This window comes from Falco punctatus (assembly GCF_963210335.1).
Source record: "Falco punctatus genome assembly, chromosome: 9".
NCBI lineage: Eukaryota > Metazoa > Chordata > Aves > Falconiformes > Falconidae > Falco > Falco punctatus.
Window position 1 is genome coordinate 44,925,703 of NC_137589.1, and position 27,962 is coordinate 44,953,664.

The window sequence follows — 27,962 nt, forward strand, 5'->3', positions numbered from 1 at the left end:
CCACATTATTTGCATCAGCATCTATCTGCATCTATAGATAGAACTATTCAGATATCAGCTGAGGTGTCAACTACAATTCAAAACTTGCAAAATGATGAACAAAACCCTAAGGAAACATGAAAAAGTAGTTACAGGTTGATTCCCTTCCCTATAAACAAATACCCAGGTTTCTTCCACTCATGTAATATATTGCAACAAGCCATGCTAACAGCCTACAAGTCCCTTAAAAACAGGAAATATTCTCTGCAAGTGAGGCAACAGACCTAGATGAGGGACATTTGACTGACAGCGAACTTCCACTCATCTCTCTGCTTGCCAGGAGGTTAGCAAGAGCCAGTAAGAGTTACCACCACATAAAAATCACACCAATAGATATATTTAGTCATTGCGGTTCAAGGAAAACGACTGCTTGCACTGAAAATAAATTTAGCAATTGTTTCCAGTTTCTGCTTTTTCACTGACTAAGGCACAACCCAGCTGCCTCACATTCCAGTAGGCTTCAGCTGTCTTTTTTTCTCCCCTCTTTGTCCACTTCCTTCTTACAACTGCTATGACCATCTCAATCTTGCAGCAGTTACCCCACAGGCTACATTTCTGAACACTCTGGTCTTGAAGCTATGCAACGGAACACCTGTCAAGCCTACGATGACTTATAAAAAAATGCAAAATTCTGCTCTTTGTGCCACTTTGCAGGAAACACTAAATAACGCTCATCTTGTGCCTGTATTTTGCCTCTACACAAAACCAGACTGAATTGTTGATGCTTTTTAAACAAGTTACGATAAAACATACATGCGATGTCACTATCCCAGTAGCATGCAGCAATGAATGCAGTAGGTGCTAAAAGCCCAAGTAAAGAAGAATTGGAACTGAATTGCCTTTAGGGTTGTGAGGTGAGTCTTTAGAACAGACTTTAATTGTCAGATCCCTGGACAAGACATTTCAGAGACAGTTTTTACTTTGTTTGAAAACCTCCAGCAGAGCAGCACTTACACTGGTCACCTGCAAAACTTCTAATTTGAAAGCCCTCACACTGAAGAGCACGGTACAGTGGTGAATACACATCTCAACCGAGAAAGAGTTCTCCCTAGTAACTCACCTAAGCATAACTTAGACAAAGGGAAACTGCATAAAACTCTACAGGTGTAAAAAATATGCAGGATGATTTCCATAGAATGATCCAAGAGATGATGACAGTTCAAAATATATCCTCCCCAAAAATGAGATCCCCAGGAAACTTCACATTAATAGAAAAACATGTGTCTGATGCACAATTCAGAATCACGTAACTTGGCATGGAGGACACTGGACAAACATTCATTCCGATAAAATGGGAATAATCTGGCCTCCTGAATTGTTTCTTCTGTTTTGCCATTTTCCTTAAGGACAGAGCTCTCCTGGGATTACCCGTAGATGTTTATACCACCAATACTACAGGATGAGACTTCAGAGGTAAATTTGTTTATCAGGCAAATGTTTATGAGTAAAAAGTGAAGACAACAGCGTTTTCAGTCTGCATGGAATAAATATATTCAGTTGAGTCCTGAGCAGAATAGAGATAACTGACTGCACTCCAGGTAGCTAACACTTGAAACAGTTATCTCAAACAACCTTTAGCAGACAGCTATTTAAAAAGCAAGCTTACAAGGGATATGAAAACGCTGTAAGAAATTACAAGATTAAGATTGAAAACATCAAGTAGAATAAATCTTCAAAGTATGGCACCCATATGTTCTTTGGTTTTAATAAAGGGCATTCTTGAACAGACCTGCTTCATGGAAGACCTTTTGTTTTAGACCTGATGGTGTCTAACTGTTCCCTTATTGTCCCTGAACGATGCAGAATAGTTCAATTCCCTGGAGCACGTAATCCATCAGGTAAATAAATACAGGAACTCATGTATTGCCATGGTAACAGGAAACCCAGGCAGAATCCCCGACCTTCTCCACTCTTTCTTGACATCCCTATTTTGGATTTTAGATCAAAACTGTAAGACTAACTAGCATGAGAGCAAAAATTTTCTGAAAGTGAAGACAAAGAATCACAGTTCTAGAGTAAAAAAACACCAACACTGGATGTCATTCCTTCTCTTCAAGTCTATGCCTGTCCTGCTTTGAAAAAGTATTTGGAAGTCTTCTGGCTGGAGCGAACAAAACAGGAGGTCTTATCCTAGTGAAAACAAAATACACCGTCTTATTCTTTATTTACCAGATGGCTCCTCTTCACTCCAAAGCAGTGCTCTGAATTGCTCTACAGTGACCCTTCTGTTGATTAAACAACAGTACTGAGAGGCTCCGGAGGGAGCCTTGTCCGCTCTTCCTTGGTTGACAGTATGGTAGCTGTTATCTCTAATCATTTATTATTGTTTTTTATGAAGTGTCAACAAGGTGTTTCATTTAAGGACCCAGGGAGCAGATGTATGCAAGATCTCTAGGGATCTCACCCTATAAGGTAACACTTTTTTTTTCCCCAGCAGCCTGACTAGGCAGACCTAAGAGTTCAAACCAAAGCCCAAGCTCATTCCAAGGTCTGTCAAGATGGCTTGTTATCAGGCAATACCCTATTTTATTTACAGCATAATTGGGTTTGCATGTATTTCCATTCCCATTAGAAAAAAACAAATTCAAATGTACACAAATACGCAGACCTTAGACCTCACCGCATTTGTCATGACTCTGCACCCTTTGTTCTGCTACCGTATATATTTTGACAAATACTATCCCAGAATTATTGCGGTATTACAGACTATGTTTATTTGGTGATGCTGTTAACCACACTGTTTGTGTCAATCAGAAGTTCAAATACTCAGAAACAAGTGATCAAGACTGTACTGCACTGGAACAGCTGGCTTCTAGCCCTCCTTCCCTCCCTGTCCCCGTCTCTTCTCCTCCAGTTTACATTTGGACTAGATTTTATTTTTTTTAAACACCCTTCTTAAAGAAACGAAGGTAAAAGCAGTTGAAAGAGGACAGTCTCCCAGATTTACAGTTTCCGTCATTCAGCAAATCATCACTACGATACACGCCCACTAGAAAGAATGCCTCTGCATCAAGGCTTCACCCATTGCATCTTCAAAACTGTACAGTTATACAGCACTGACCTGGGGACGTATCCTGCATGATGTCTTGAGTTCTTCAATGGGAGTTCAGTGTGTTGCAAGGCCGGGTCTCTAGGTTGCGCAGCGTATGCTTTTTGTATGGTATTTTTGGCCTTTCTGTTCTATTGTTTATGGAACCGCGCTGCGTTTGTGTGTGTCTACAGAGTCATCTTCCCGCGTTTGAACTCTTCACGCTGCTTCGCTGGTGTGGAGTTATATTTACTATTCTCACAGGGTTATTTACTGCACGCGAATAAACAAAATGTGATCACTTATTTATACATCTGTAATTACTGTCTACAGCACTATCAGCATTTACTAAAATCCCAAGCCAAATTCACCTCTAGCATAAACAAGTGGCAATTATTTTAGAGTTGGCCCCACATCTGTATATGCTGCTAGCACCTTCCTTACTCAGTCACCCGCTTCCCGGACAAACAGTTGCAGCGATACACCAGTAAGCATTGAAAAGACATAGCCAGAATCTCAAAGCAAAGCGTTATGTTGCGATACTATGTAAGGGATCGTGCACCAGATTAACCTATGATATTTCTGGAATAACATTTGTCCCATGATGTGATGCACACTTGTTAGACAGTAACTCAGCGCTAAGAGCTGGAAACATGCCTACATACTGCACTGAAAGCCGGCTGCCAGGCAGCCAGTCTGCTTCTCCCTGGAGGCTGCTCCAGAACCCATGTCACGGGAGAACAGATCCGTATACAGCGCAGCACAGAAGCCAGAACAAACCGGGATGGAATGATCAAACCCAGAAAGCACTGCTGCCAACTTGACTCCTTTGAAACAGGAATCTTTCTTCAATCGGTGGCCACTGTCCTGGAAAGCCTGAATGCATCCCGACTCAGAGTGCTACCCTGTGCTCCCCAGTAGGGAACTGCCTAGCTTCTTACAATGAAAACCACAAAAACAGTGTTGATTTTTCCCTGCTAATGAAAGGCAACATAATTAAACTAAGTAACTTCACTGCTTGATTTGCAAAGCACTAACTGAATCTTAAACGTCCTACTCCCGCTACACGGCAAAACAGGGGCAATTCAAGCATCTAAAGTGACAACTGAGAACCAGACACGACTCCAGAAGCACAGAGAGACAATATGATCTGTGCTCGAGCGATTCCTGGCGAAAGCAGCTCCCCCGGCTCTGGCTCCAGGCGAGCACCCCAGGCAGAGGGGAGAGCTTGGCAGGAGCAGGGAAAAACGAGCACGTTCCCTCTGACATTTGCCCGCGGCCTCATCTGTCCCGGTCCTGCCCAAACGCCAGAAGAGGAAAGTTGGAGAAGTTGTAATTCATCGATGCGTGTAGGCCCCAAAGCGTTGCAGCGCCCCGGCTTTGCTGATGCTTCGCTACAGGGGAAGAACGGCTGGGGTGCGGGCAAATAGATTAAAAATAAAATAAAAAAAAAGGGAGGGGAGGGGAGCCGCTGGAGCAGGAGGAAAAAGCGGAGGAAGAGACAAAAAGCCCGAGCCAGCCGGCGGCCGGGCAGCGCAGGAGCGGCCGCGGGCAGCGCGGAGCCCCGGGCACAGCATCCCCCCGCCGCGCCTTCGGCCGCGCCGCCTGACAGGAGCCCCGCGCCGGCCCGGGCCGCCTCCCGCCCGCCGCGGGGGCCCTGCCCGCCGCCCCCGGCCCCGCCGCGCCGCGCCAGGCCCCGGCCGGCAGCTCCGGCACAGCCCCGGCGGGCCGCGGTGGCGGCGGGGCGGCGCTGAGAGGCGGGCGGCGAGCGCGGCCGCCCCGCCGGGCTCCCCCCGGCCTCCCGGCCCCGCTCACCTGCTTTCTCGATCTTGCCGGACATGTCGGAGCCGGGCTGAGGCGCTCGGGGCCCGGCCGCGCAGGTAGGCGGCTGCGAGCGGCCGCGGCGCGGAGCTGCCAGCCGCCGCCGCCTGCTGCCGGGCCGGCCGGCCGCGATCCGCGAGAGGCGCTGCGGCGGCGGCCTGTGGGGCTCGGCGGCGGCGGCGGCGGCGCCGGCAGCGCCCGCCCCCCTGCCCGCTCCGTGCGCTGCGCTGCGCTCCGCCGCGCCGGGCCGCGAGGGGAAGAGGCGGCCCGGGGCTCCCGCCGCACACGCACACGCGCCGCCCCGGGCCGCAGCGCCGCCTGCCGGCCGCGCCGGGCACCGGCCGCCACAGCCCGCCGGGCGGGGCCGGCAGCGGGCGGGCAGGGCGGCGGGCAGCGCCCCGGGCGGCGGTCAGGGACCCCCGGGGCGCCGGCAGGGGCCGCCGGTTGCCTGAGGGAAACCCTCGGCCTGGCCCCCGGAGCGGGGCACGGGAAGCCGCGCGGCCCCGAGCGGCGGTGGCGGGGACGCTCGGCACCGGCTGCGGGCCCAGCCCCTGGGCCCGGGGCCTGCAGCGAGGGGCTGGGGGCGGCCCTAGGGGCGGCCGGGGGGCAGCCCTGGGCCCTGGGGGCTCTGCCTCCCCGGTGCCCGCCTCCGTCCGCGGCTTCGCGGGGGGGCCGGGAGCGCCGGTGGGCCGCTCCGGCCCGGCCTGTCCCGCCCGGGGGTCCGCAGCAAAACTACAGGAGACCGGGGCGGAGGGAGCTGGCAGAGACCCCGACACAGTTTTTCAGTGGGACAGGACGGGGGTGCTGCCGCCACGGAGCGCCCACAGCACCCACGGGTGCCCCAGGGGAAGCCCCCGCGGCCCCCCGCCCCCCATCCTCAGCTCGGGGGCCACGGGCAGCCCCCCGGGGCAGTGGTCTCCCTCCCGCTGGAAGTGACCGCAGAGCTGGTGGCCACGGCCCTCCCTGGGCAACAATAAAAGGCTTATGGTCCTATTTGAAAATTATCTTATTGCTACAACTTAATTAGGGACAAATGTCACGGCGGTGCCTTGACTGGCAGGTGGTGCCCTGTGCTGCGGGGCAATAACTCCGCGAGCCCGGCGAGCCGTCCGATTCCTCCTCCATCAAATAAATAATCCACCAGGCTGCTGGGCTTGTAAGTTTTACACACAACTTTTACAGTGACTTCATCAGCTGGTTTAAACATCTCACACACCTGGGGCTGGGCACAAGCTATAGGAGGAAATCTCTTAAGAGGGAGGGTATGCATTTTTCTTGCCTTAATTTTATTTATATATTTATTTTGTTAGAAGCTTTAGGAGAGACCCTGACTGCGTCTGCTTAATAAAACTAAACAGAACACACTGAGGGACAGATTCTTCTCTCACACAGATGTAAAAGGTGGCTGGCTTGTAGCCACGCTGAGCTGTGCTGACTCACTGGTATTAGTGAGCAACAGTAAGTAGGAGCTGTAGTGGAAGATGCTAATGCGAGCAGCCCCTGCTGTGAGTACACACAGGAAGCAGACAGATGAAGTAAGAAGCTGCTATTCTTACACCCGCCGTTTTCAGACTTGGGCAAGGAAGAAGGAGTGTGTGTGCAATAATGTGTGATACGAACAGAACAGCTACTAAATTGGAAGGTCTTTTCATAGTCTCCGATATAAAAAGCCCCATCGTGCCCATGATGTATTGCCTTCGGGGGATGCTGGAGTTTCTCTTGCGCTTTCTGCATTAAGATGTAACTCACAACGCTGGGAAAACCTGATGCTTCTAAATATCCCATTGAGTCGGCTGCGGAAAAATGCCCCCGAGCTGACTGCATCAGTGTGAATGTGGTGTTATGGACAGAGCCAGGGCCAGGAGAGCAGGAGGAGAGCTGTGAAGAGACGGGACTTTTCATGTGAGACCCTGCGGGGATCTCCCTTGCTGTGCACTGGGGAGAAAGGGGAGGACAGTAGCTGGATACCTTCAAGAGGGAGTGAAACTGAAGCACCCTGCCAAGAGCCAGTTTTTCAAGTGCTGATGTTACATCAAGAAGAGGAGAAATGAGTATGTCCTGTCTTCATACCAATGCGCCTGCTTTGCTATCCGATGAGAGTGCGGTGCTGAAGTCCACCTTGCAGCAAGAGGCGTGCAAGAAGGGGACCACCCACTGGCGCCCGCTTCCCCAAATGTTTCTTCGCCAGGAGAAGCTACCTGGCAGCAATCCTGCCAGCAGCCCTTGAAAGTGCTCAGTCCAGGCACGCAAACCCCTCCAGCTGAGTCTGGCTCCAGCCTTGCTCACCTGTGCTGGCAGCAGCTCAGGAAGGACAACAGAGGGTCGTTTCCTGCAACGAGGCACCGAACTTTACAGCTGACCCGCTGAACAGGGGAAATTGTGCAAGAAATGCCAACAGAAGGATGGAGACATGCAGCTGGCAAAGAGCTCTCCTGCCCTCTAGTGCCTTCCCTCTCCCAGGCGGCTTCTCCCACCCCAGCCCTTGCTCTCCTGCTCTCCTCGGGCTTGTGGGGCCGCGGCTGGGGTGATGCACCGTCCGTCCCTGCGGGAATGCCCGGAGGCAGCGGCTCTTCACCCCCAAACACAGCTATCCAAGGAGGTTGCACTAGCAAGGAATAACTAGGATTACAGAAGGAAACACAATTCAGCCAACTGCTTTCTCGCACGATGCCTTCCAGACCTGCATTGGCCTTGGCAGCGTTGCTGGTTGGTGTGGTTGCGATTTGGTGAAGACACAATCAGCTCCCTGTAAACACCTTGTTCAGTACATGAGGATCCCCAAGCGTAAGATACACCACAGTGACCCGATGTGCCTCTGCCACCACGCAGGCTCAGCCCTCAGCGTGGACAGCTTTGCAACTGGGAAGAGATGAAAAAAAAAATCATCAGTGGAAGCGACTAAAGCATAAGGACAAGATTCTCACCTCCTGTTAATGGATGCAACTCCTCTGAGGTCTTCGGTGGTGGAAAAAATAGTACTGAGATGCCAGTGTATGGGAAGGAGAGGAATTGTTCAAGGAAGAAGAGGCAGCATGATCGTGGGGGACAGGCTCTGGGTGAGAGACTCAGAAGAGCGACGCAGAAGGGGATGGAGCTGGGAGCTGCAGCTGGCGAGGGCAAAACTTCTGTACCAGTCCCCTGGAAAAATACATACGTGATGTGGGCTGCATCAAAATTCCTATCAGCAAAAAAGCACAAATGGGAGACGTTGGTTTTGGGTACATCCCCACTTTCACCTCCTTGAGGCAGCCTCAGTGTTTTGCGGGTTTTTGGGTGCCACAGCACGCGGTACCTGGCTGGTGGTCCCCACTGCGGGACAGACCTTGGAGCTCCGTGTGCCGGGGTGGGGGACAATCTGTTACTTGGTGGGCTGGCGGTCTGGGCAGATGGGGACGGGGTCCCCCCCTCTCACGAGCTGGTCCTCCGCGAGGGTCTCACCCTACCGAGCCCCAGGCGTGGGGGGGGGGGGGGTCGAGGAAGGGTCGAGGATCTTCTCTGGCTCGGCCACTCCGACACATGATTGACAGGATTTGCTGTCTCCTAGCTTTTTCCTTTAAAAAAAGGGAAGTTTGGGTGCTGCCTCTAGGGGGCAGCATATGCCGGCACATGGGGCCGGGGGGGGGGGGCGCGCTGACACCCCCGCCAAGCCCGAGCCAAGCAGTCTCCGGTGCCAGGAGGAGGCAAACATGGCACGGGTTATCCCGAGGGAGCAGCCGTGAGGATGTTCACCAAAGGCACACGCAGTCCTCTGAGCACCTGAGTGCAAAAAGGGGGAGCAGGAGGTAGGGGGACCCCGGGCTGGGCAGTGAGTAGGTTCATCTCTGCCTGCAGGTGGGACATCCCAGTCCCGAAACACCTCTGTCCCTTCCCTGCTCGGTCACAAACTTTTAGTTTGGTTGAGATGAAGGGATGAGGCACCACAACCAAACATGGAAAATCTCACCCCAAATCCCCACGGGCTGCCAAGCCCCATGAGCACGCCCCGGCCCTGGGCTCGGTGCCGGATTCAGGGGTCCAGGACCGGGATCCTCTGGCTGCTGGGGATGTGTTGCTCCCTGGTCCAGGGCTCCCCATCTGTAAAACACAGACAGCCACGCGACAGGAGGGCAGAAACCCAGTGATGCTGAGCTCACTGGACCTAGGTGGTCTTAAAGTGAAGCTTTTTGATGCCCCTCTCTTGGTCTTTTGTGAAAGGAGGTAAATACAAAAGATTTTTTTGGCCTCATGCTGCCACAGGAGGATAAGGTGGGTCTGAGGAGGAAGGCTGAGAAGAGCTTCAGGCCCTGGGATTATTAAAAAGAAAAACTGAGAAAGAGAGAGATTAACAGCTTTTGACAACCCCCTTGTATATTTAAAGTAATTAGGAAGGTGAGAGTGGAAGGAGGAGAGGCTATAAATGTTCTTTCTCTGGCTTAATCTTATCCCTCTGCTGGGGACTATATTTCACAGTGGAAAAATAAGCATGTGAATCACCACAAAAATATATATTGACTAACACCGAAGGGAGAGGCTAACAAGCCAGCTGGTACCCCAAGGTGTTTCTTTCAGCACTTCCCTGGTGGTCAGGTGGCTGGTGGTCCCTTCACCTCACTGCACGCAGGTTCGCAGCAATAGCTCATCCTTGCAGGGTTTATTTGGGATAGTGGCAGGTAATTCAATGAAGATCTTTGCCGCGCATGGTTGGAGCTCAGCTGCTGACTTTGCTGACCAAATCGTGTGTCCATCCTTGCTGTCCCCAAAGAGCAAAAGCAGCTGCAAGCAGGGACTCTGGAGCCTGTTCCTGCCTTGCATGCTGTGGGCTCCCTTCTGACTCTGGCATCTGCATTGCTGAGGACAGGAAAGGTAGGAAGACCCCTCTTTGCTTTCAGAGCCCAGGGGATGGTATATCCTAGGCAGTCCTTTCCGCTTGGAAAGTCTGAGGGCACCTTCCCATAGACACAGATGGCCCCAAATCCATCCCCATAGGATGGCTTGAACATCAGCTAGTGCCACTCTGCATCACAGAAGTCAGACAGGCACTGAAGCCGGAGCTACAGAATTAAACGGGGGGCTGGGGGGTAGGGTGGGGTGGGGAGGGAGGAGGAAAAGAAAATGTGGAGATTTTTCACAGACCGCCAGCTGCTGCTGTTGTGAAGAGGTCGGGCTGGGCGGCGTTTGCGTGTGTTGCAGTGGTCCGATGGCAATGAAACAGAAAGAGAAGTTGCCCAACCCACAGAAAACAGCACCTGTGTGTTTGACCCCAGCCAGCAGCTCTTAACTTTGACCGACCTGTATGTATCGAGAAAGCAGAGGGGGAAGTTTGTCCTATCACAGCACAGGCCACCGGTGCATCAGGTCTGTGGGAAATTTATCTTAGTCTGCCTGGTACAACTGAATTTTTCCTTCATCTGAAGCATCATTAAAGGTCACTGCTGAAGAAGTGACACAAGGAGATGGACACACTTCTGTGGCAAACTCTTTCGATCAGAAGCTGGTCCTGCTGCCCGCAAAGATCAGAGGAGCTCCACATCCACACCTGCTTCATTGTCCACCTCCATGAAGAACCTCCTGGAGAGGAAGAGGAGTCACCACGTAGCCTGAAGGGGCTTCAGGAGGGACAGGACAGAAGGGCCCAATTCAGAGCGTCATAAACAAACCCCAGTCTGTACACAAGCGCTCGTTAAAACCTTGCTTTTCTTCCAGGTCATTTTCCACGGACAAGTGACCCTTCCTGCCTCACACTACAGAGCAAGCAGAAGTTGAAGGTGACTCAAGTCACTCCCTGCAGGAGACAGTGAAACCAAAATGAATCAAAAAAGGAAATAAAAATCAATATTCCAAAGTCAAATAATAAAAATTGCGTTAGGGAAACAGAGGTCACCCAGAGAAAAATGTAATCGGATGTGACAGCCCAGCTCTGATTTCCTCCCTCTGCCAATCCCAGGTGGGGAGACCTTGTGCCCAAGCCAAAGTGTCACCTGCCCATGTTCCTGAAGCACCATACGGTCCGTACAGCTGACAGCAGATGCAACGGTTCTGGAAGGACAGGGGAGAGGAACCTGAGGGAGCTGGGTGAGATGCAGAGGGCTGTGGTTTGAAATAGCAGGGGTCTTGTAGGGCAGGAACAAGCCGTGTTGGCAAATCCACATGGGGAGCCCAGCACTGAATAAACCAGGCTGTGGTGGGTCAGGATGGAGATGTGCTGAATCCTGAAGATCACACGACCCCGGCTCGGGGAACACAGCACTCCCTCTGAACAGGGAACAGCACCGGCACAGAGGATGTGCACGGGAGAGGGGGAACTCGGTTGCTTGTGGAAGGGCATCACTTTCAATGTAGAAGGCTAACTTGGGGCAGGCAGGCCTCTCCGTGCCTCAGTTTCCCCTTTTGTAAAAGGGCCCTTTCACCTTTGCCATTAGACAAGGCAGGCACAGACCCCTCTGGGCCTCATTTCAGAGAGCAGAGCTGGCCTGGCAGCTGGTACAAAGCCGAACCAACGAATCTCACCCAACCCCTTGGAGGTCGCTCTCCGAAGCGTGTGGGGTGATGAGCTGCAATGTCTTGTGCAGGTCTCTCTTTTGGCTCCTCTGTCCCTGCAAGAGGGACTGGCCCACCCCCACGCTGCTTCCATTACACTGCCCAAGTCCCAGCTTGCATACATTTCAGACAGCATTGTAAATGTGGGGCACGTAGCCCTGATAATGATGCAAACTTCAATCCATTATTTCTCAGCCCAGAGCACTTCTCTTCGTCGTCAGGCTGGGGCTGATGGGTTGTTTAGTGTAGCTTTTTCCTCCTTTTTTTTTTTTCTTTTTTTTTTTTTTTAACTTGACCTCCTGATTCTGCCTGGGAATTTATGTTGGATTCTTTTTATTACTGCTTTTTTATTTTTCTTTTTTTTTTTCTCTCTCTTTTTTTGTACAGAGTTAGCAGCAGGGAGATAAACTTCCCATGAAGTCCATTTGCCAACAAAGCTTTCTTTAGCAGAACAGACAATGGAACAGCAAAACTAATGCTCTGGCTGGACACGACATTTCCAGCAGCATGGTGACTGTGGCAGCTGCCCTCTGTCCCCTTACAGCTGGCCCAAGGGTGACCTTCAGCTCCATGAAACGCTGGTTTCCTTGTCAGCTCTGTGCCTGGCTACCTGGGCTGAGGGTTCCACTGCAGGAGCCAGAGCTTCTTAATTCTTTGGCATCCCCATCTCAGCAATTGCCTCTCTAATTGCCGTTACCACCTTCATGATCTTGTTTTGCTTCTTTCGGTCTTCAGTGCTTCCCTGCAGGCTGGAGTATTTGGGGGATGTCTCCCGTGTGCTTAGGGATGGCTGAATTTAACCAAAGAATAAGAAGAGAAAGTGAAAGGTGTGGTGAGGTAGAGGGGTCGAAATCGCAGTCACAGTCCTGTCCCCATTAACCAAGGAAGCTCCAGGCACTCAGGAGCAGGCACAAAGCCCACGAACCTCAATTGTCCCCCCATTTGCCTCTGCCCATCTAACTGGAGCACCCCAAAGCAGCCAGCCTGCCCAGGGAGCTGTGACAACCCCAGCCTGCTGGCTCCCCGGGCTGGCCCGTGTCCCCTGGGCTGCAGCTCTGTGGGGTGGCACCGTGGTCCATCGAGGAGGCGATGGGTGGGCGCAGCTGACCCTGGTGCTCCTGCATCTCCGGCCTGGGAGAAGAGGCACAGATGAGCTTCTCAGTGAGAGCAGCCCCTGCACCCCTGCAGGTCCCTCAGCCTTCCTTACTGTTATCACAGGGCCAAATCCTGGTTTCTCCCCAGCTTAAATGGGGAAGGGGTTTAGCTCCTTTGCTGATAAAACTGACACAGCTGTGGTCTGGATGGCAGAAAATCCGGTATGCAGCAAATTTCAGATGGACGTTAAGACACATTTCCTTGCAGCTGTGACAAGAAGAAAATAAACTTCTCATTAGCACACACCCCCCCGCCTCCCCCCAGCAAGCTGTAAAAGCAGTAACCCCCAAACTCCAACTTGAAGGGGACCCAAGGGATAAAATCAGGGAATCATAGACCAGTGACCTTCTAATAACCAAAAAATGATCTGATTCAACTAATAAAGTATCCAGGTGAGCAGAACATGTGGGGACAACACCTTGGCAAAGGGGCTTTCCCCCCTGGGACACCCCCACAGCAGGACACACAGCGCAGGCAGTGGGAGCATTGCCTGACACCGCCCCAGCTCACAAGATCTCCCAAAGACCCAAATAATTTTGTATAAATTGGGCCACCTCCCCAGTTAGATGGGAGCCTGTGCACTGCCTGCATCCTCCCCGGTGGGCTCGGATTTGCAAACGGGAGAAGCTGCTGAGGCTGAGGATGTGCTGGGAGGGAGCTGGAGCTCGGGGGAGGCCGGGCAGGAGCAAGCTGAGGAGGGGGAACGCGACTGCTCCCCGTCACGCAGGGATGATGCTAAGGCACCATGCGGAGCAGCAGCATTGTGTCTGTGTCCGGAGGGTCCGGAGAGGCTCTGAACCGTGCAGCAGCAAGACCTTGGAGCAGGGGGGATGACTCAAAATAGCTGCCTGAGTCCCAGTGATGGCTGAGCAATGCTAAGGAGAACTCAAAAAAAGAGCAGGGGCTGGGCAACCTGACTGCGGATCTCAACTGCTGTTGACAACTCCAATGCAAACACATGGAAAAAACCCACAGATCCTTCTGCTGGTGGATGGTGTCTTCCTGAGCGATAAGCTCTCAGGGAAGCAGCCTGAGTGTTTTGCTGTGGGCAGGTCCAGGAACGTGCAAAGCAATGGGCAGAAGCAGCCCCTTCCCCACAGCCAGCGGGTTTGGGCAACGCTGGGAGAGGCAGCAAACCTGAAGATGTTGCCGTGACTTTACAAACTTCACCTTCAGCAGGAGCCTGCTGTCATCACCCCCTCATCTCAGCAAAGACAGAGCAGAAATGGAAAAGATCCAAAGAAGTGCAACAAATAGTATCAATAATCCATGAGAAGAGATTAAAAAGACTTAGGACTATTTAGTTTAAGAAGAAGAGGGGGTGGGATAGAGGTGAAGATAAGGAGGGCATGGCAGAGGCATACAAAGCAACAGCTGGTGTAGGGGAAGTGCCTGAGAGCAAAAGTTGGCCCCTGCAGCAGCAAAACAGGAGACATCCAATCCAAGGAGAGGGGACACCTTTCAGCCCAAGAGCAGGCAGAACCGCAGGGCTCCCCGCCACGGGCTTTTACTGGAACGTGGAGCTCAGCAGGACCCACGACGCCAGTGGGCAGAAACCGGACCACCAGCGTTTGCCAGGATGAAATGAGGCAAGATACAAACTGTCCTGTCCAGGGTTTCATACCTTCGAGGTCTCGGCGTGGTCTCCGTTGAAGACAGGACAGTGGGGTGAGGAAACAAACCTCTGGGGGTGTTTCCTACACCTCCAACAGCCTGGTGTTAAATAGCCCGAGGACAGGCCCAGAGCTGCTGATGGGGAAACGGGAGCTGGATTTCAGCATCTGCCTGGAATAGATCCGTAAGCGTCCTTGAGGGACTTGGCTGTGAGATGAGAGGAACACATTTGAGGACCTATAAAAAAAGCAACAGTGAATAATAATACTTGGCACCTACGCTGTGCCCTTCATCCCTGGATCTCAAGGTGAGTGCCTGTGACTCTCTCGCATGTGCCTTGGGAAACTGAGGCACGCTGAAACACAGGCACACGTATGGCAGAGAAGCCCACGGCTCCTGCACACATGTGCGACACGCCGACAGCTTTCCCTCCCTAAAGCTGCACGCCTGGTCGGCAGCAAGGTGTGTAAATATGAGCCTGGCAGAAAAAGGAATGCAGAGTATAAATCCAGAGCCAGGTGGCTACTCGAGGAGGACTCAGGGATGGAGGGAAGGACGCTTGGCGTGCTGGGGGGCTCCAGTGGCATCAGCTGCACCAGCCTGCCCCACTGCCCTGCAGCAAACAGCATCCCCAGGACGACGGGGGACAGCCAAAGCCACCCAGGTGCCTCCCGCATGGCAGGGGGATGTGAGGGTGGCACCGGCGGGAGGAGGGACAGCTGGTGCCTGGCTCGGGGCGATGGGATAACAGGAGCGGTGGGGACCACCTGCTCCACCTGGTTTGTTCGGAGGGCTTGGCTGGTTTGCCGTAAGAGGCCAAAGAAAAAGATTATACAGGAGCCTGTCAGGAGGCCAGTGACATTTATAAAGTATTAATCCCTGCAGTGTGTCACTTGCCGGCGTGTTTGATAGTGGCTCTGTGCTGGCCACCATCGCCTCTTGCCTCTCTGCCGCTCAGGAGTGGTTTTGATATACTTCAGGGACTTGCTGGATATTTTTTTCTTCTAGTCACTTTTTCTACCAGGAATTCCTCCTCCTGCTGTCCCACAGCCGGCCTCTCCTCCTGGATTTACTGCTTTGATCTGCTCCCTCCTTCCTACCCCGGGACCCTAACTTCGCTCCTCCCCAGACACAATCCCCAGCGTGTCTCTGCCAGTTGAGCCCTATTTCATCTTTAAATGAGGCTTAAAAGACTAAAAGACTCTTTACAGGGGTAACGGGAGGAGAGACAAATACCCTTCCTCCCTACACCCGCTGGCACCCCAGTGCCTGTTCCCTGCCATCATCCCCAGCCCAGAGCATCACAGCGCGATGACGGTGACACCGTGGTGACAACTTCTGCTGCTCGGCCGCCCTCAGGGAAGAGAAAATGAGCAACTGTAGCTTTAAAACAAAGATTAGATGCAATTTCCACCCCCCCTTCTCTCCCTCCCTTTCTCTCTCCTTTTTTAAAGGGAACTTGTCAAGGTTTCCATCAATAATAGATAATGGTGCATCACTCTGGCAGGTTACACCCTCCGGCTGTTTTGATATTTTCCAGAGAATTTGTCAGCAATCTTACAGCAAAGGAGGACTGGGGGAGGGGTATGGGGTGGGGGGAGAGGCCTCATTAATTTTTTGTCATTTGCATTCCCGCTGTTAAATAATGTATTGATTGCTCTTTCTCTCTCCCTCTTTAATTCTCTCTCTTCTGTGGCATCTCACAGCCGATGGCCCTCTCTCCATGACAGATGAGTTTGTCAGAGGCACCAGACAGCTCGCGCTCCCCGGGACAGGGCTGGGAGAGCTCAATGTGACCCTGGGGCTGGCTCCAGCATCGCCACAAAAGTCACAGCTCCGGCAGCACCGGCTCCTTGCAGGAGGACACTGAGGGCTCCCTCAAACCAGTTGCTAAGAGATCCCAGCCCATGACTCAGTGATTCACCTCCATACCCAGCTCCTGTGGTTCGGGAGGTCAAGGACAACAGTGCATGGGTCCCAGCATACCTGGATGTCACCGAAGGAGGAATTGCCAAAAGGCTGGGGGAACGGTAGCGATGCACAGCTGGGGAAACCGTCGCCCCTGCCCTCCCCTGCTGCCCCGCTGCCAGCCTAGCTCCTGGGCAGCTGCCAGGCTCTGCCAGAAGGAGCCACTGGAAGAGCCAACATGAGCAGCTCTTACCTGGGGAGAGCAGGAAAACAGGGACACTGAGGGGATTTTGCTCCTTTTAACTTCACCGGGAATCTGCTTCCCCACCCCTTCGAGAGACCTGAGCCCAAGGCCCTGGCAAACCAGATACAAAGTCCATTGCACTGGCAGCTGAGCTAAACAAGAATTTGCATGATTAAGGCTTTGCTGCGCTTAATGCGGCTTGGCTTCCTTTTTAATTAATAAATACTTCATTACATAGTTAATATTTTAATATTTCCTTTAAAAAACATCTGATTTAATGGAGTTACTTCCAGCTATTTGTTTTGTATGACTTCTATGTTTATCTTCCCCTTTCATTTCTTGTTTCCCCCTCCACCCACTGCTCTAATCCCTGAAGCTCCCAGTTGATCTTTGCCACTGGAAATTAGCAGCTGGGCTTTCAGCTGAACTGGGATCTGGCCCTTGGTGTGGGCAGCCGTCAGCCAGATGCACTAATGTAAGTTATTAGCGCTCGGGTACTTCACCGAAAATACACCAACCCCTGGGGAGGAAAGGCGAGGGGAGGTGAGATGGTGCTGGAGCCGCCGGGGAGGGAGGCGGGAGAGGAGCCCCCGGGCTGGAGAGCAGGTATGGGGCTGGGGCTACCCCCAGGGTCATCCCCAAGGACGGGGAGAGCCCTCAGCCTGTGTTTGCTTTCCAGCCAAACTTACCCACCTGCACGGCTTGCCTCAGAAGCAACACAGCTGTACCCTGGTGAGGATGGAGAACGTCCCCAGCAGCAAGGATGAAGGGGAGATGGATGTGACCTCCCTGCAGCAGCGGTGGCTCTGCACCTCCTCTCCCAAGCACTTGGCTCCTTGCTCAGCTCCTCGTGCCCCAGGGTGGTGCCCACCCCAAGCCCTGTGCACGCGTGGGTGGATGCATTGAGAAAAATACTGAGTTAAAGCAGCTATGGCTTCCTGCACCCCAGCCCTCCCTCCCCAGGCAGCCCCCCTGCCTCGCAAGCAGCCCACCCACCTTGCAACACCCAGCTTCAAAGCAGCATTCCCCGGGCATGGGCAGGCTGAGCCATGGGCCCCTGCGTCACCTGGGGTGGGAGATCTCCGCCAGCCTCCCTGGGAGAGCACGCGGTGGGGAAAGCGGGTGTTTTCGCAGTAATCTCCATGAGCAGCCTGCTGGGATAATAAAACAAATAAACAGAAGAGTTATAGCCAAGGCACTTGGGGCACCATAAAACAGGCTAAAAGCAAATACAGCGTCGTTAATCCATCATAAAATAACAGCCTCTTACAATCCTGAATGCATCAAAATGAATGGGAGACCGGCAGGGTCGCAATTCAGCCAGGGATGTGTTGAATGTGAAGTAGGGATGCAAGCGGCGGGGTGGGAACAACCCCCAGCCCACTGGGTACTGCTAAACCAGCACGCTGGGAACTCAGACCTTCCCGCCTGGGAGGGCTGAAGACGAGTAACACCAGTTCAGACCAGGAAGAGAGGTATTCTACATGCACCTTTTCTTGTGGTCTCCTTACCTCCCATTGCTGGAGAACTGGGAAATTCCCAGCAGGAACGGCTCTAGCAGAGGCCGGCCAGCTCCGTGCTGATGAGAGATGTGAGCACAGCCCTAACGAGGGGCTGGAGACATCAGTGGGGTCCCCGTGGCTGGGCAGGTGGAGCAGGGGGTGACCCGAGTCCCTGGCAGGACACAGCACCACGGCGCTGGGTCCCAAGTCCCCGTGGCTGTGGCAGGGCTCACTCTGCTGGTGAAACTGGAGGTGGTGGGGCAGCGTGTCAGGAAAGGAGGAGATTAAACTAGCTGGGATGGATGCTTAACGGGACTTGTAAGTGCTCTGCTCTGTCTTCCTCACTAATGAGGGTTCTGCATGTGCAAGGGTGAGAGACAAAAACCCACCTTGCGCTAATAAAGCCCCGTGACTTTGCTGACTGGAGGCACTGGCGCTAATGAAGTCACCAGAGAGTTGGGATTCCTTTGGCAAGTCTGACATTGTTCTATATAACTGTTATTTTAATTCAGTCTAGGAAACAATAAAAATAAAAAAGCCACTCACTGGTGTGACATGCCTGGGTGGCAGTGGATCCCACCGGTTTGCCTGGTGGCTGCGGAGCCTGGGCAGGGATGGGTTTGGGAATGGGGGTGAAATGACCTACTCAAGGGATGGGATGCTCAGGTCACCTACAGAGAAGCTCAGGTTGCCCCAAAGCTGGGCTGCGAACACCTCCTGGGCTCTCACCAGGGAAACCCAAGCCCCATCCCAGAGCAAGGAGGGGGCCCGGGGCTGTGCCAGGAGCCCTGGGGGCATGCAGGCAGCTGGAGGTCAAGTGCATGGAGAGGAGGGTGGCGACAGACGGACGGACAGACACTTACCACGTTTGATTTCAAAGCATTTGATAAACGCCATGTGTACATAAGCGTGGCTGACCGAGCCATCCTTGGAGAAAACACCCAGCCAGGGCTGGTCGATAACCCTGCAGGCTGAAAATTGTTTTCTGAAAGCAATGGCTTTTCATATACAGACATATATTTAAATACATACCCTAAACATACCCATATATTAGTATGCTTATACTTAACATATTCATATCTTAAATAACATCCTTAAATATACACCCCACACCCCCCCATATATGTATTTATTAGCTCAGGGCCTCAGTCCGGCACCGACAGCAGCAACTTCGGCAGAGACCTTTTCTGGAAGCCTCACAAATGTCCACTAGCCCCCCGCCCGTTTCTCGCTGCAGCATCTTTTATTTGAGCAGAGAGGCTGAGGAGGAGCCGCCTGGCCATCCAGGAGCTGCCGTGCCCAGCTGTCCTCGCTGTCACCTCGGCGGGCAGGCAGGAGCGGACGGATGCCCCTCAGGGTCCGCCAGTGCCTCTTCTTAATTAGCAACCTCATCTCTAAGTCTTACGTGCCCTTCCGCAGGGTTAGTTGCTCTCACCTGCTTAATCCTGGGAGATTATTTTCCGGTCTCTTTTAAAAAAAAAACCCAACCACCCCAAACCCTTCAGTCTTCTTTCAGTTCTTTTCATTTCACCTTATTTAATTCCTTACCAGCTTAATGACTTGGTAGTAATGAGTAAGATGAAAATTAGGGCTTAGTAAGTGTTAAGAAAAGACAGTTTTCTGGCTGATGAAGGGAGCACGTTGGTGGGAAAGTGGAGCCTGGGGAGAGCACAGAGATAACCCCAAAGCTCCTCCTGACCTTGAGGGATGACGCCAGCTCCAGGCGGTAGCTGTGACAGTAGGCTGCAGCCAGGACCAGAGGCACACCGGTCCCGGGAGAAGGATGCTGGAGGGAAGTGGGTGGGGAGGGACACAAGGAGGGGCTGGCACAGGGGCTGCTGGAGGGGAGGTGACAGTGCCCAGCTCAGCATCCCAAACACCCCGTTCCTTCTGGCCAGGGCAGGGGCTGAGCCAGGGCTGCAGCTCCGTGCAGGTGAACCCAGCAGGCTGGGAAAGCTCAATGGCTGCAGTGACCCCCATGTTTGGGGAACCCACACCCCAGGTGGGAAGGCAGCTTTGGCCTGCAAAGCCCTACAGCTTCTGGTGGAGTGGCACCCCTGCGTCTGTGGCTGAGGACCTCAGAGCCCAGCAAGGCAGCGGTAAACCCAGGGCTGCGGTTATGGGACCAAAACTGCCCCAACAGCACCAGCCAAGGCACAGCCTGCTGTCGAGGCTGCCTGCGGGGCCAAATTCTGGTCTGCTCACCTCTGTGCTGGTGCTATGCTGGGATCAGCATCTGGCTGCAGATGGCATCAAACTGGTAGAAACAACATTGCACCCGCTGCTTCATTTGCCAGGGGGTGCCTGCAGGTGTTCCCCCTCCGATACAACACCCGTGCTCCCTAGGGCTCAGCCCAGCACCGGTGGGGGTGGGGGGGTGGGATGGTGCTTTTGCTGACTCAGCCAGAATAAAGAACTTGCTGACTCAGCAGCGGCAGCGCTGGCAGGAGCTGCCGTGTTACACTGGCAGGACCTGGAGCAGCTGATGATTACGGGTACCCGAGCATGGCAGGCACAAGCCCTTGGTGTGGGCTGTGCCGGTGAGGATGCCAGGATCTGTAATCAGATCAGCCCCGGCCTCTACCACGAGCAGAATTAATGACAGGCCAGCCGGCCGCTCACGCTGCATTAGCTGAGTCTGGACATACGCTCTAATTAACGATAATATTTGGATTGACAGGTCGATCAGAAGAAAAAAAGGTGCAGAACCAATTGAACTGCCAAAACCCGTGTCCAACAGGATTCATCCCTCTGCCTACACCCAGCCCCTCAATAACACAAACACCCCCCTGCCACCCCCACCCCAACACAGGGTAAGCACCGCCGGCGATGCTGAGCACCAGGTGCTGGCACAGCCGTGCTGTGGGCAATACTGATGACTTCCTAATGGGCCCTGAGCACCGCCACCACCTCAGCTGCCGGCTCAGCCGCTCGAGCCAGCGGCTCCTCAATCATCTCATTTGCGGGACCCCCTGGCTGCTCCTTGCTCCCAATCTCTTCCCGGTGCTGCCAGCACTTTTTCCTCCCGGAGATTGGTTTGCTCCTTCTGCTTGCAGGTGCTGTCACTTCAGAGATGCTGGTCATTTTTAAAGTGCATTTTTTGGTCTTTTGATCCATATTTTACTTCCCTTAGAGTAACCAGCCACAATCCAGTGGGAATACCGGATCTGAGCCCCAGTTAACTCGTCCGTGTGGATCTGCAGAGGGCTGTGAGCACAGCCTGGGTTCATCTGTGGCAAGGCTGCTTTGCAGAGAGGGTTTTGCCCAAAGCAAAAACATAATGCCAACACCTCTAATTAACCTAACGAGCCTGCCAGGCAGCAGTGCCAGCAGTCCTAGCCGGGGCCGAGGAACGGGTCTGGCCCTGCTACGTACTTGTCTCACCTGGTGGAGCAGGGCTGTGCATCCCTGTGAGGCCACGGAGGAGCAGTTTGGGTTGGGTGTAAGAGCATTTCCCATTAAAGCCATGCGCTGCAGGACCAGGGTGGATGCACATCCATCCACCCACACTGGGATCATGTGACATTACACCCACATCGCTTTAATTCCAGCCTTTCCAGATGCAATGAGATGCCGAAACGCAGCGACCACGAAGCGTGTGCAGGTTTGCAGGCAGCAAAGCCACCCTCCTGTTGCTGCCTCTTTTTCCAGGTGCAGAGAGGAGGCTATGGGCAATGCAGCGGGGTTGTAACTCCCCTTTGCAAGAAAGAGGTGGTGAAATGGGATATTCCATGAAGGGGTCAGCCAAGCTGCTGAAATCCTTACCCAAGGGTGTTGCAGGTGGGAAAGAAAACCTCATGTAGGCTGAAGAGGGGCGTGGATGAGGAGCTCAAAGAGATGGGGCAAACCACACCAGGCTCCAGATATTTCCTGAGCCAAAACCAGTTGACACTAAAAAAATATTAGAGGGCTCAAACACAAAATATTATGGGGGATCAAACACCCTGACTTGTTCTGTTGTGCATCTGCTTGTGGATGCTATGGGAGACAGGAGACCTAAAACCCACTAAAAACCCACTATTTTGTGGCGGGCACCTCCAGCAAACCCCCTTGGGGAGGAGCACATGGGAAACCCCGGCCAGGCGAGCCGATGTGGTGGAGCAGCTGGAGGTGGCAGTGGGAGCTGCACCGGGCTGGGCTGTGCCGGTGGGTGCCTGCCGCCGCTCGCCTGGGCTGGGTGAGGAGAGGGTGGGTGCGTCTGTTTCGAGGGGAGTGCGTTGTGCTGAGAAAATAACTGATCTGGATGGGGAAATTTATTCCTGCTGGCACCGTATACTATAGATCCATAAATAATCAGTCCTTAAAAGCAATTGCCTCAACTAAATCAGAGAGGCACGTAAACACCCCAAAGATGCATGACTAATAAGGGGAAATCATAATGTAGGAGAGGCTTTGCTACTCACTTGCATGTCTGCATGGCAAAGCCCATCCTGGAGAGCCTCCCCCCATCGATTCAAATGCTGTGGCACAGACAGCAATGGGGTGAACGCTCCCAAAAGCTTTATGCTGGCAAAGGTGCTCCTGGGGGGGGGCGGGGAAGAGGGCTGGGAGCAAACCCCCTGATGGTCCCGTTTCACTGGCCATGGAGGAAAGAGAAGGGAATGGGGAAGCAGATGCTGCTCTTCTTGCAGGAAAAAGGCACTGACTAAAGAGGAGATCTGGGATCTGCCCCATGGATGCTATCCTCGTGCATCCCTGGGTGCTGCAGTGGGTGCAGGACAGGCTGTGTCCGTCCCTCCAAGCACCTCCATGTACTAGGCTCTGTCAGCCCCACGGCAGCAGAGAAACCCCCCGGCACCTCTTACCTTTCTGGAGTCCCTTTGGGGACAGCTCTGCTCAGGCAGCACTGGAATTGTCTTCCCAGTGTCCTGAGAGGCAATGTGCCCCACGGCAGAGGAAGGGACCTGCACATGGGACACCTGTGAGGAAGGTGCTGGGACTGCCACCGGGAGGCACGGGAATCGCCAGGGCAGACGTGAGGGTGCACACAGGCATGTGTGAAATGCCAGATCTGCAAGACCTCATCGACAGCACGAAGCTGAGCAGGGAGGAGCCTTCCCCCTCCCCTGGGCTCTGGGTGCTGCAGCATCCCTATCCCCTCCACCTGGACCAGACCCTGTGTGCCCGGCCTCACCGCTGCCATCAAGCTTTTATTCATTACCAGACCAAAAATCAGCACTTGGATTCAAAAGGATGTTCTAATCCCCAAACCCTCTTTTTAATTTTTTTTTTTTTTTAAAATTATAATCCTTGTAAGTCTCCTCCAAGTCCAGTCCAGCTGCAACAAGCAGCTTCAAAGAGCCCCTCCATGTTAAAATTGGATGCTGCTCCTGCACAGCCCAAGATCAGAAACACCTGCAGTGGGGATCAATAGCCTGATTAGGGGGAATTGATTGCCCCAGCTTCATTAGCATATCGTTAGTGCTGACCCCATGACTGGCCTCGCTCAAGCGGGCCATGACCTGGATGGATTAAAAAGTGCAGCGTGCTGAGGAGGGATAGGAAATCAGTAAACAGCAGAGGGGGAGGTGAAAACCCTGGTCGATAGCATCCACCTCATTCCCCCACTGGGGCTTCGAGCGCTTGACACCCATCAGCCCCGGAGCATCGCCAGGGGATGCAGCTGCTGGGGCATGGTCCATGGCCCATAGTGGTCCCCAAGCGGAGCATCCCCCGTGGGCACCATGGAGGGTCTCTTTGGGAGTTCCAACCCTTTTGAACGTTGACTAACAGGTGGGGGGTTTTTTTGGTTTTTTTTTTTTTAGTGCCGTGAGTCAGTAGCTCCATATAGGATTTCCATCTGCGCCGTGCGAGGCCTCGCCAGACTGTGTTTTAGGCCTCCATCCAAATAAAGCTGACGAACTAGTTGGGTTTGATTTGTTGGGTTTTGGTGGTGGGTTGTTTTTTTTTCTCTGTAAGTTTTGCACACAAAAGAAGGGGAGAGGAGCCCAGGCTGCTCCTGAGGCCCCATTCAGCCTGAGTCACCCCAGGTCCCACCTTGTGAATGACCTACCCAAGGTGAGGAGGCAACCTGTGGCAGCGAGCCTGGTCCAGCCTGGTCCTGAATGGACGGTGGGTCACAGCAAGGGGATGGCAAGTCCCCAGGGCCTGGCTTTGCAGAACAATCTGGGTTTGTCCTGGACCTGGGCTCCAGCTCATCACAGCTCTGCTACTGGCATCCAAGGGGATGCAGAAAGTGTTTCAGTTGATCGACGGACCAAGGACGAGCTTCTAGGAGTGCGTGGAAGGAGCAGCTTCATCCAGAGACCTGGGATAGCTGCTGCACAACAGCCCAGGGTAACAATCACCTCAAGCCTCGCTCCAGCCCCATCCCTGGAAGTATCTCAGTCCCTTCTGGGACTTTCAGGCTTTTGTCTGGACTGATTTGCATAGGAGCCCCTGTGTATCCTCTACATTCAGGTGGAGAAGTAACCCCCAGCCCCAGGGAGGGCAGGAGCACTAGGAATGCAACCCAGCACACAGCACCAGCGCTAACATTTGGCTGCAAGATATGAAATCCTGGCATGGGGCAGGAGAAGACCGGGTGCTTTTCCAAGGCTCCATTAAGCACCTGGGGCTGTTCGGGAGGAGCCAGTGCCAGCAGCCAGCCGAGGGTCTTGCCCGGGACCGGACCCCCAGAGAGGTCATGGCCGCGTGTGCAAGAGCGGGATTGTCAGGAGAGTCTCTTCTCAGGCATCCTTTGAGCATCCAGGACCAGTTGTCTCTTTTTTTTTTTTTTTTTTTTTTTTGATTACAAAAATCTGATGTGCAGTGGGAGTTCCAAGGAGCCGGGATGCTCGAGGACTTGCGTGTGCAGCACAGGTGACCTTGCGCAGGACAGCTGTCCCCAGGAGGTGGCATTCAGGCATGGAGACCCAGTGCCCATCTTGGGTGACCATGCCAGAAACCAGCATGGGCTGGACAATGCTGGGAGCGTGTGGGGATCCCCAGCACCCTTGCTGCACGGGGGGTATGTGGGGAACCCACCTTCACCACCGTGCCTTCCCCGCCTGCGGGATGGAGGTGCTGGTGTCTGACTGACAGCAATGCGTTGGTCAGGTTGATGAAGCGTTTCCAAACTAAAAAGTGCTAACAGCAAATAAATTCTGCTTTCCCAAATAACTGGCACAGATTTGGCAAAGAAGGGGTTTCCTTGCTTCCTCGCCGGTGTTTGGGATGTGGTGCAGGGAAGCTGCCAGCTCCAGCCTTGGATACAGCCCTGTTCCCACATGGGATGAAGTTCTCCACGTCGATGCTGTCCATCAGCTCTCATTACAGTTCGTTTTCTACATTGAGTGAATTATTGCAGGAGACTCCTTGCCGGCACTCTGTGTTCAGCCTTTTGCTGGATACACTAACACAGCAAATTAATTAGCAGTGATGTGATAACTACCCGCGAATCTCATAACTGTAATTGCACTGCAGTGCTCCGGCGAGGAGCATTTGATCTCCTATCGATTAATGAAACAGGTTTCCTGCTTTCACAAGATGCCTCATTTCCCACTGGCTTTCTTGCCACCAATTTTGAAGAAGAGGAATTTGTCCGAGGAAGAGCTGGAGCACAGGGATCGCACTGCCCACAGGATGGATGCACAGCCCATGGCCAGTGTCCCTGCCCCGGCGCTTGCAGCAGCGGTGGGGGGAGAGGAGCGCACCCAGGGACCACATGCATCCTGCAGCATCTCTCGGCTCCTACAGGTACCCCAGGAAACGCGGGACAGAGTCCTGCTCCCTCCTGATTTTGGCTATCAAGCTCCAAGGAGGCAGCTCTGAGGCACCTGGTCACACAGCTGGTGTGGCGGCGCAGAGTGATGCTGCGCAGACCCCGTAGGTACAGCTCCAGGACAAGGCGCTCGCTTTGCCCTCTCTGCAGCGGGACAGAGCGGGCAGCTGCCCTGCCCTTCACCCCATCAACGGGGACCATGTTTCAAACAGCTTTTTCCAAGAAAAACCCTTCCTGAGCTTTCCCTGTGTTCTTCCAGCTGCAAGAGAGGTGAGTGCCCTGCTCCTCCCGACACCAAGAGAGCCTCGTCCTGCTCAGCACCAGGCTCCCCGACTCCTGAAATGGAAACGGAGAAGCAGGATTCATCTGAATTACCATGACCCTTCCAACCCCAGCGCTTTACAGGAATGATTACACATTATTTTATGAATAAGTAATGTCTCGCCACAGATTTCCACCTGTTCTGAGCGTCTCCCTGTGATCTCTGTGGCTTTCAGAAAGGGAGTTGGAACCAGAAATCTATTTTGCAGGCAGCAGAGATGTTTGAAGCCTCCTTCATCCCGTGCTTCAAGTGTTTATCTCCTTCTCTCGGCGCAGCTGTGCCTCCTTCGTGGCAGGCGGGTGTGACTGAGCAGATCAAGCTCTTGACGTAAAGTTTTCGCTGCTGTGGGTCTGTCTCCCAGTGCAAAGGAAAAGTTGTTGTGCACATCATTAAGCCGCCAAAGAGAGAAACAAAACCCAGCTAAACTGGGTTGGCAGCTGGATCCCGGAGACTAATTAATTAGCTAGCTGATTAACCAGCCACGTGTCTGATGCGGGTGTCTTCTGTGTCACTTTGCTGGCCAGCGAGGGGAAGCCGAGGTCTGCAGGAAGGTGCTAGGGTGGCCGCGCTGCAGAGGACAAGGCAGGGAAGCCTTAGTGCACATGGCACGGTGGAGATAACTTCCTGTTGTTTAAATATCTTCCTTCTGTATGTAACAGGCCAAGAATGAAATAGCAAATACTGCTTTGCTGTCCCGTACCACATCCACCCACCCGGCAAAAGGCAAAGTGATAAAAACTGCTGTGGCCTTCAGAAAAAAAAAAAAAAAAAGGGAAAACCTACTAAAATCCACCCTCCCCCCCCCCCCCCCCCCCCCCCCCGTCCCTCTTTCCTTGTCAAAACAGCAATAAAAAATAAATAAATAAAAAAGTACTAGAAATGTTTCACCACCAAACCTGATTTCTCACAGTGCTTAGATGTTCCCCCTCTTTATAAAATTGATGTCAGCCAGATTTAGTTATTTTAACATCATTTCAAAACAAAGAGTCAAGGTACTCCATTTTTTAAGTATTATGAAGAAACATTTAGACATAAAACCCAACCCCCCCATTCATCAACTCCTCATCTAATCCAGCCCAAGTTCATGAATACTTTCCATCAGCCTGAAGCCACTTATCCGTGATGAGGCTTAGCCCAAGGTGCCTGTGTCGGTGTGGGCACCTGCTCCTCTTGGGAAACGCAGAAGTGAGATGCCCACCAGCTCCCGGGAGCTATGGACCCACCGGATTTGCTGGGAAAGGTGACCCCGAAGTCCTTGGGAATGTCCCCCTGAGGAGCAGGCTTCAGCTCTTCTTGCTGTACAGTGAACACGATGAAAACCTGGAGGAGTCGAGTGAAGCGGCACAAAACCCCCAGCACCCCCCCCCGCACACACACCCCCCCCCAATGGACGTTTTGCACCAGTTTTGCTGTTCTGCCAAACCAGAGCTGCTGGGAGTGACAAAGACAATCCCACCCTGGAGTGACAGAAAGGGGCTTGTGGAGCCAGCGGGGCTGCGGCCCCCAGCCCTTTGCCAGGGCAGAGTGAGGGGCTGTCCCTGCACCCCTGGAGAGGACCTGGGCTGCACGGAGCACGGGGGGCTCCGATGGAGGCATCTCCAGTCTCAGCTCCATGGGGCTACAGGAGCCCCCAGCTCAGCCCCCCAGCTGCAAACCCCCTCCCCGGGAAGGGGCTTTCTGGGCTGGCCGCTGCCTTGGGGTGATGTGGGGGGCAGGAGGCGAAGGGCTCTGGTCTCACCTCCCTCCTCCTCCATGGCGGGCTGGCGGCAGCACTGGTTCACGCTGCCCTCAGGGCTTCCAGAGGGCTGACACCTACCTCAGCAGGGCAGGGGCTGCCTCCTGCTCTTGGTTTCCTAAATAAACTTCTCTACATCAATGGTTTCCCTGATTTGGATGAGCATTAGCGGGTCCCCCCAGATCCGGAGGCTGCAGCAGGATCCTCCCCGCACCGCCTGCCTCTGCTGTGAGCCCAGCTGTAAAACACTGCAGCAATGCGAGTCTACGACTTCTGCCTGACTTGCAACAGAATATTTTTATCATTAATTTTCCCTTATGAAATCTTTCAAACCACATTCTCCCTTCCCAGGAGC

General features: G+C 53.4%; 1 protein-coding gene and 1 long non-coding RNA gene across 7 annotated transcripts in view; one reads left to right on the forward strand and one right to left on the reverse strand.

Annotated features, from left to right (window-relative positions):
- The window catches only part of RAPGEF1 (Rap guanine nucleotide exchange factor 1), a 92,010-nt gene extending 86,804 nt beyond the window's left edge, over nucleotides 1-5,206 (reverse strand). The window contains exons 1-2 of one of the 6 annotated variants that reach the window (XM_080402964.1): nucleotides 4,883-5,096; nucleotides 3,101-3,340 (exon numbers count right to left, since the gene is read on the reverse strand). In XM_080402964.1, coding sequence (XP_080259090.1) covers nucleotides 3,101-3,119 — 19 coding nt within the window. In that variant the 5' untranslated portion in view covers nucleotides 3,120-3,340; nucleotides 4,883-5,096. Of the gene's footprint in view, nucleotides 1-3,100; nucleotides 3,341-4,882 lie in introns of all 6 variants that reach the window. The other 5 variants (XM_080402962.1, XM_080402965.1, XM_080402966.1 and 2 more) reach the window with 5 other exon arrangements.
- Nucleotides 5,207-5,304: 98 nt separating this feature from the next.
- Nucleotides 5,305-26,650, forward strand: LOC308069913. The gene is made up of 2 exons (XR_013930555.1): nucleotides 5,305-14,480; nucleotides 15,880-26,650. It is a non-coding gene; the product is annotated as an uncharacterized lncRNA (long non-coding RNA).
- Nucleotides 26,651-27,962: the final 1,312 nt, after the last annotated feature.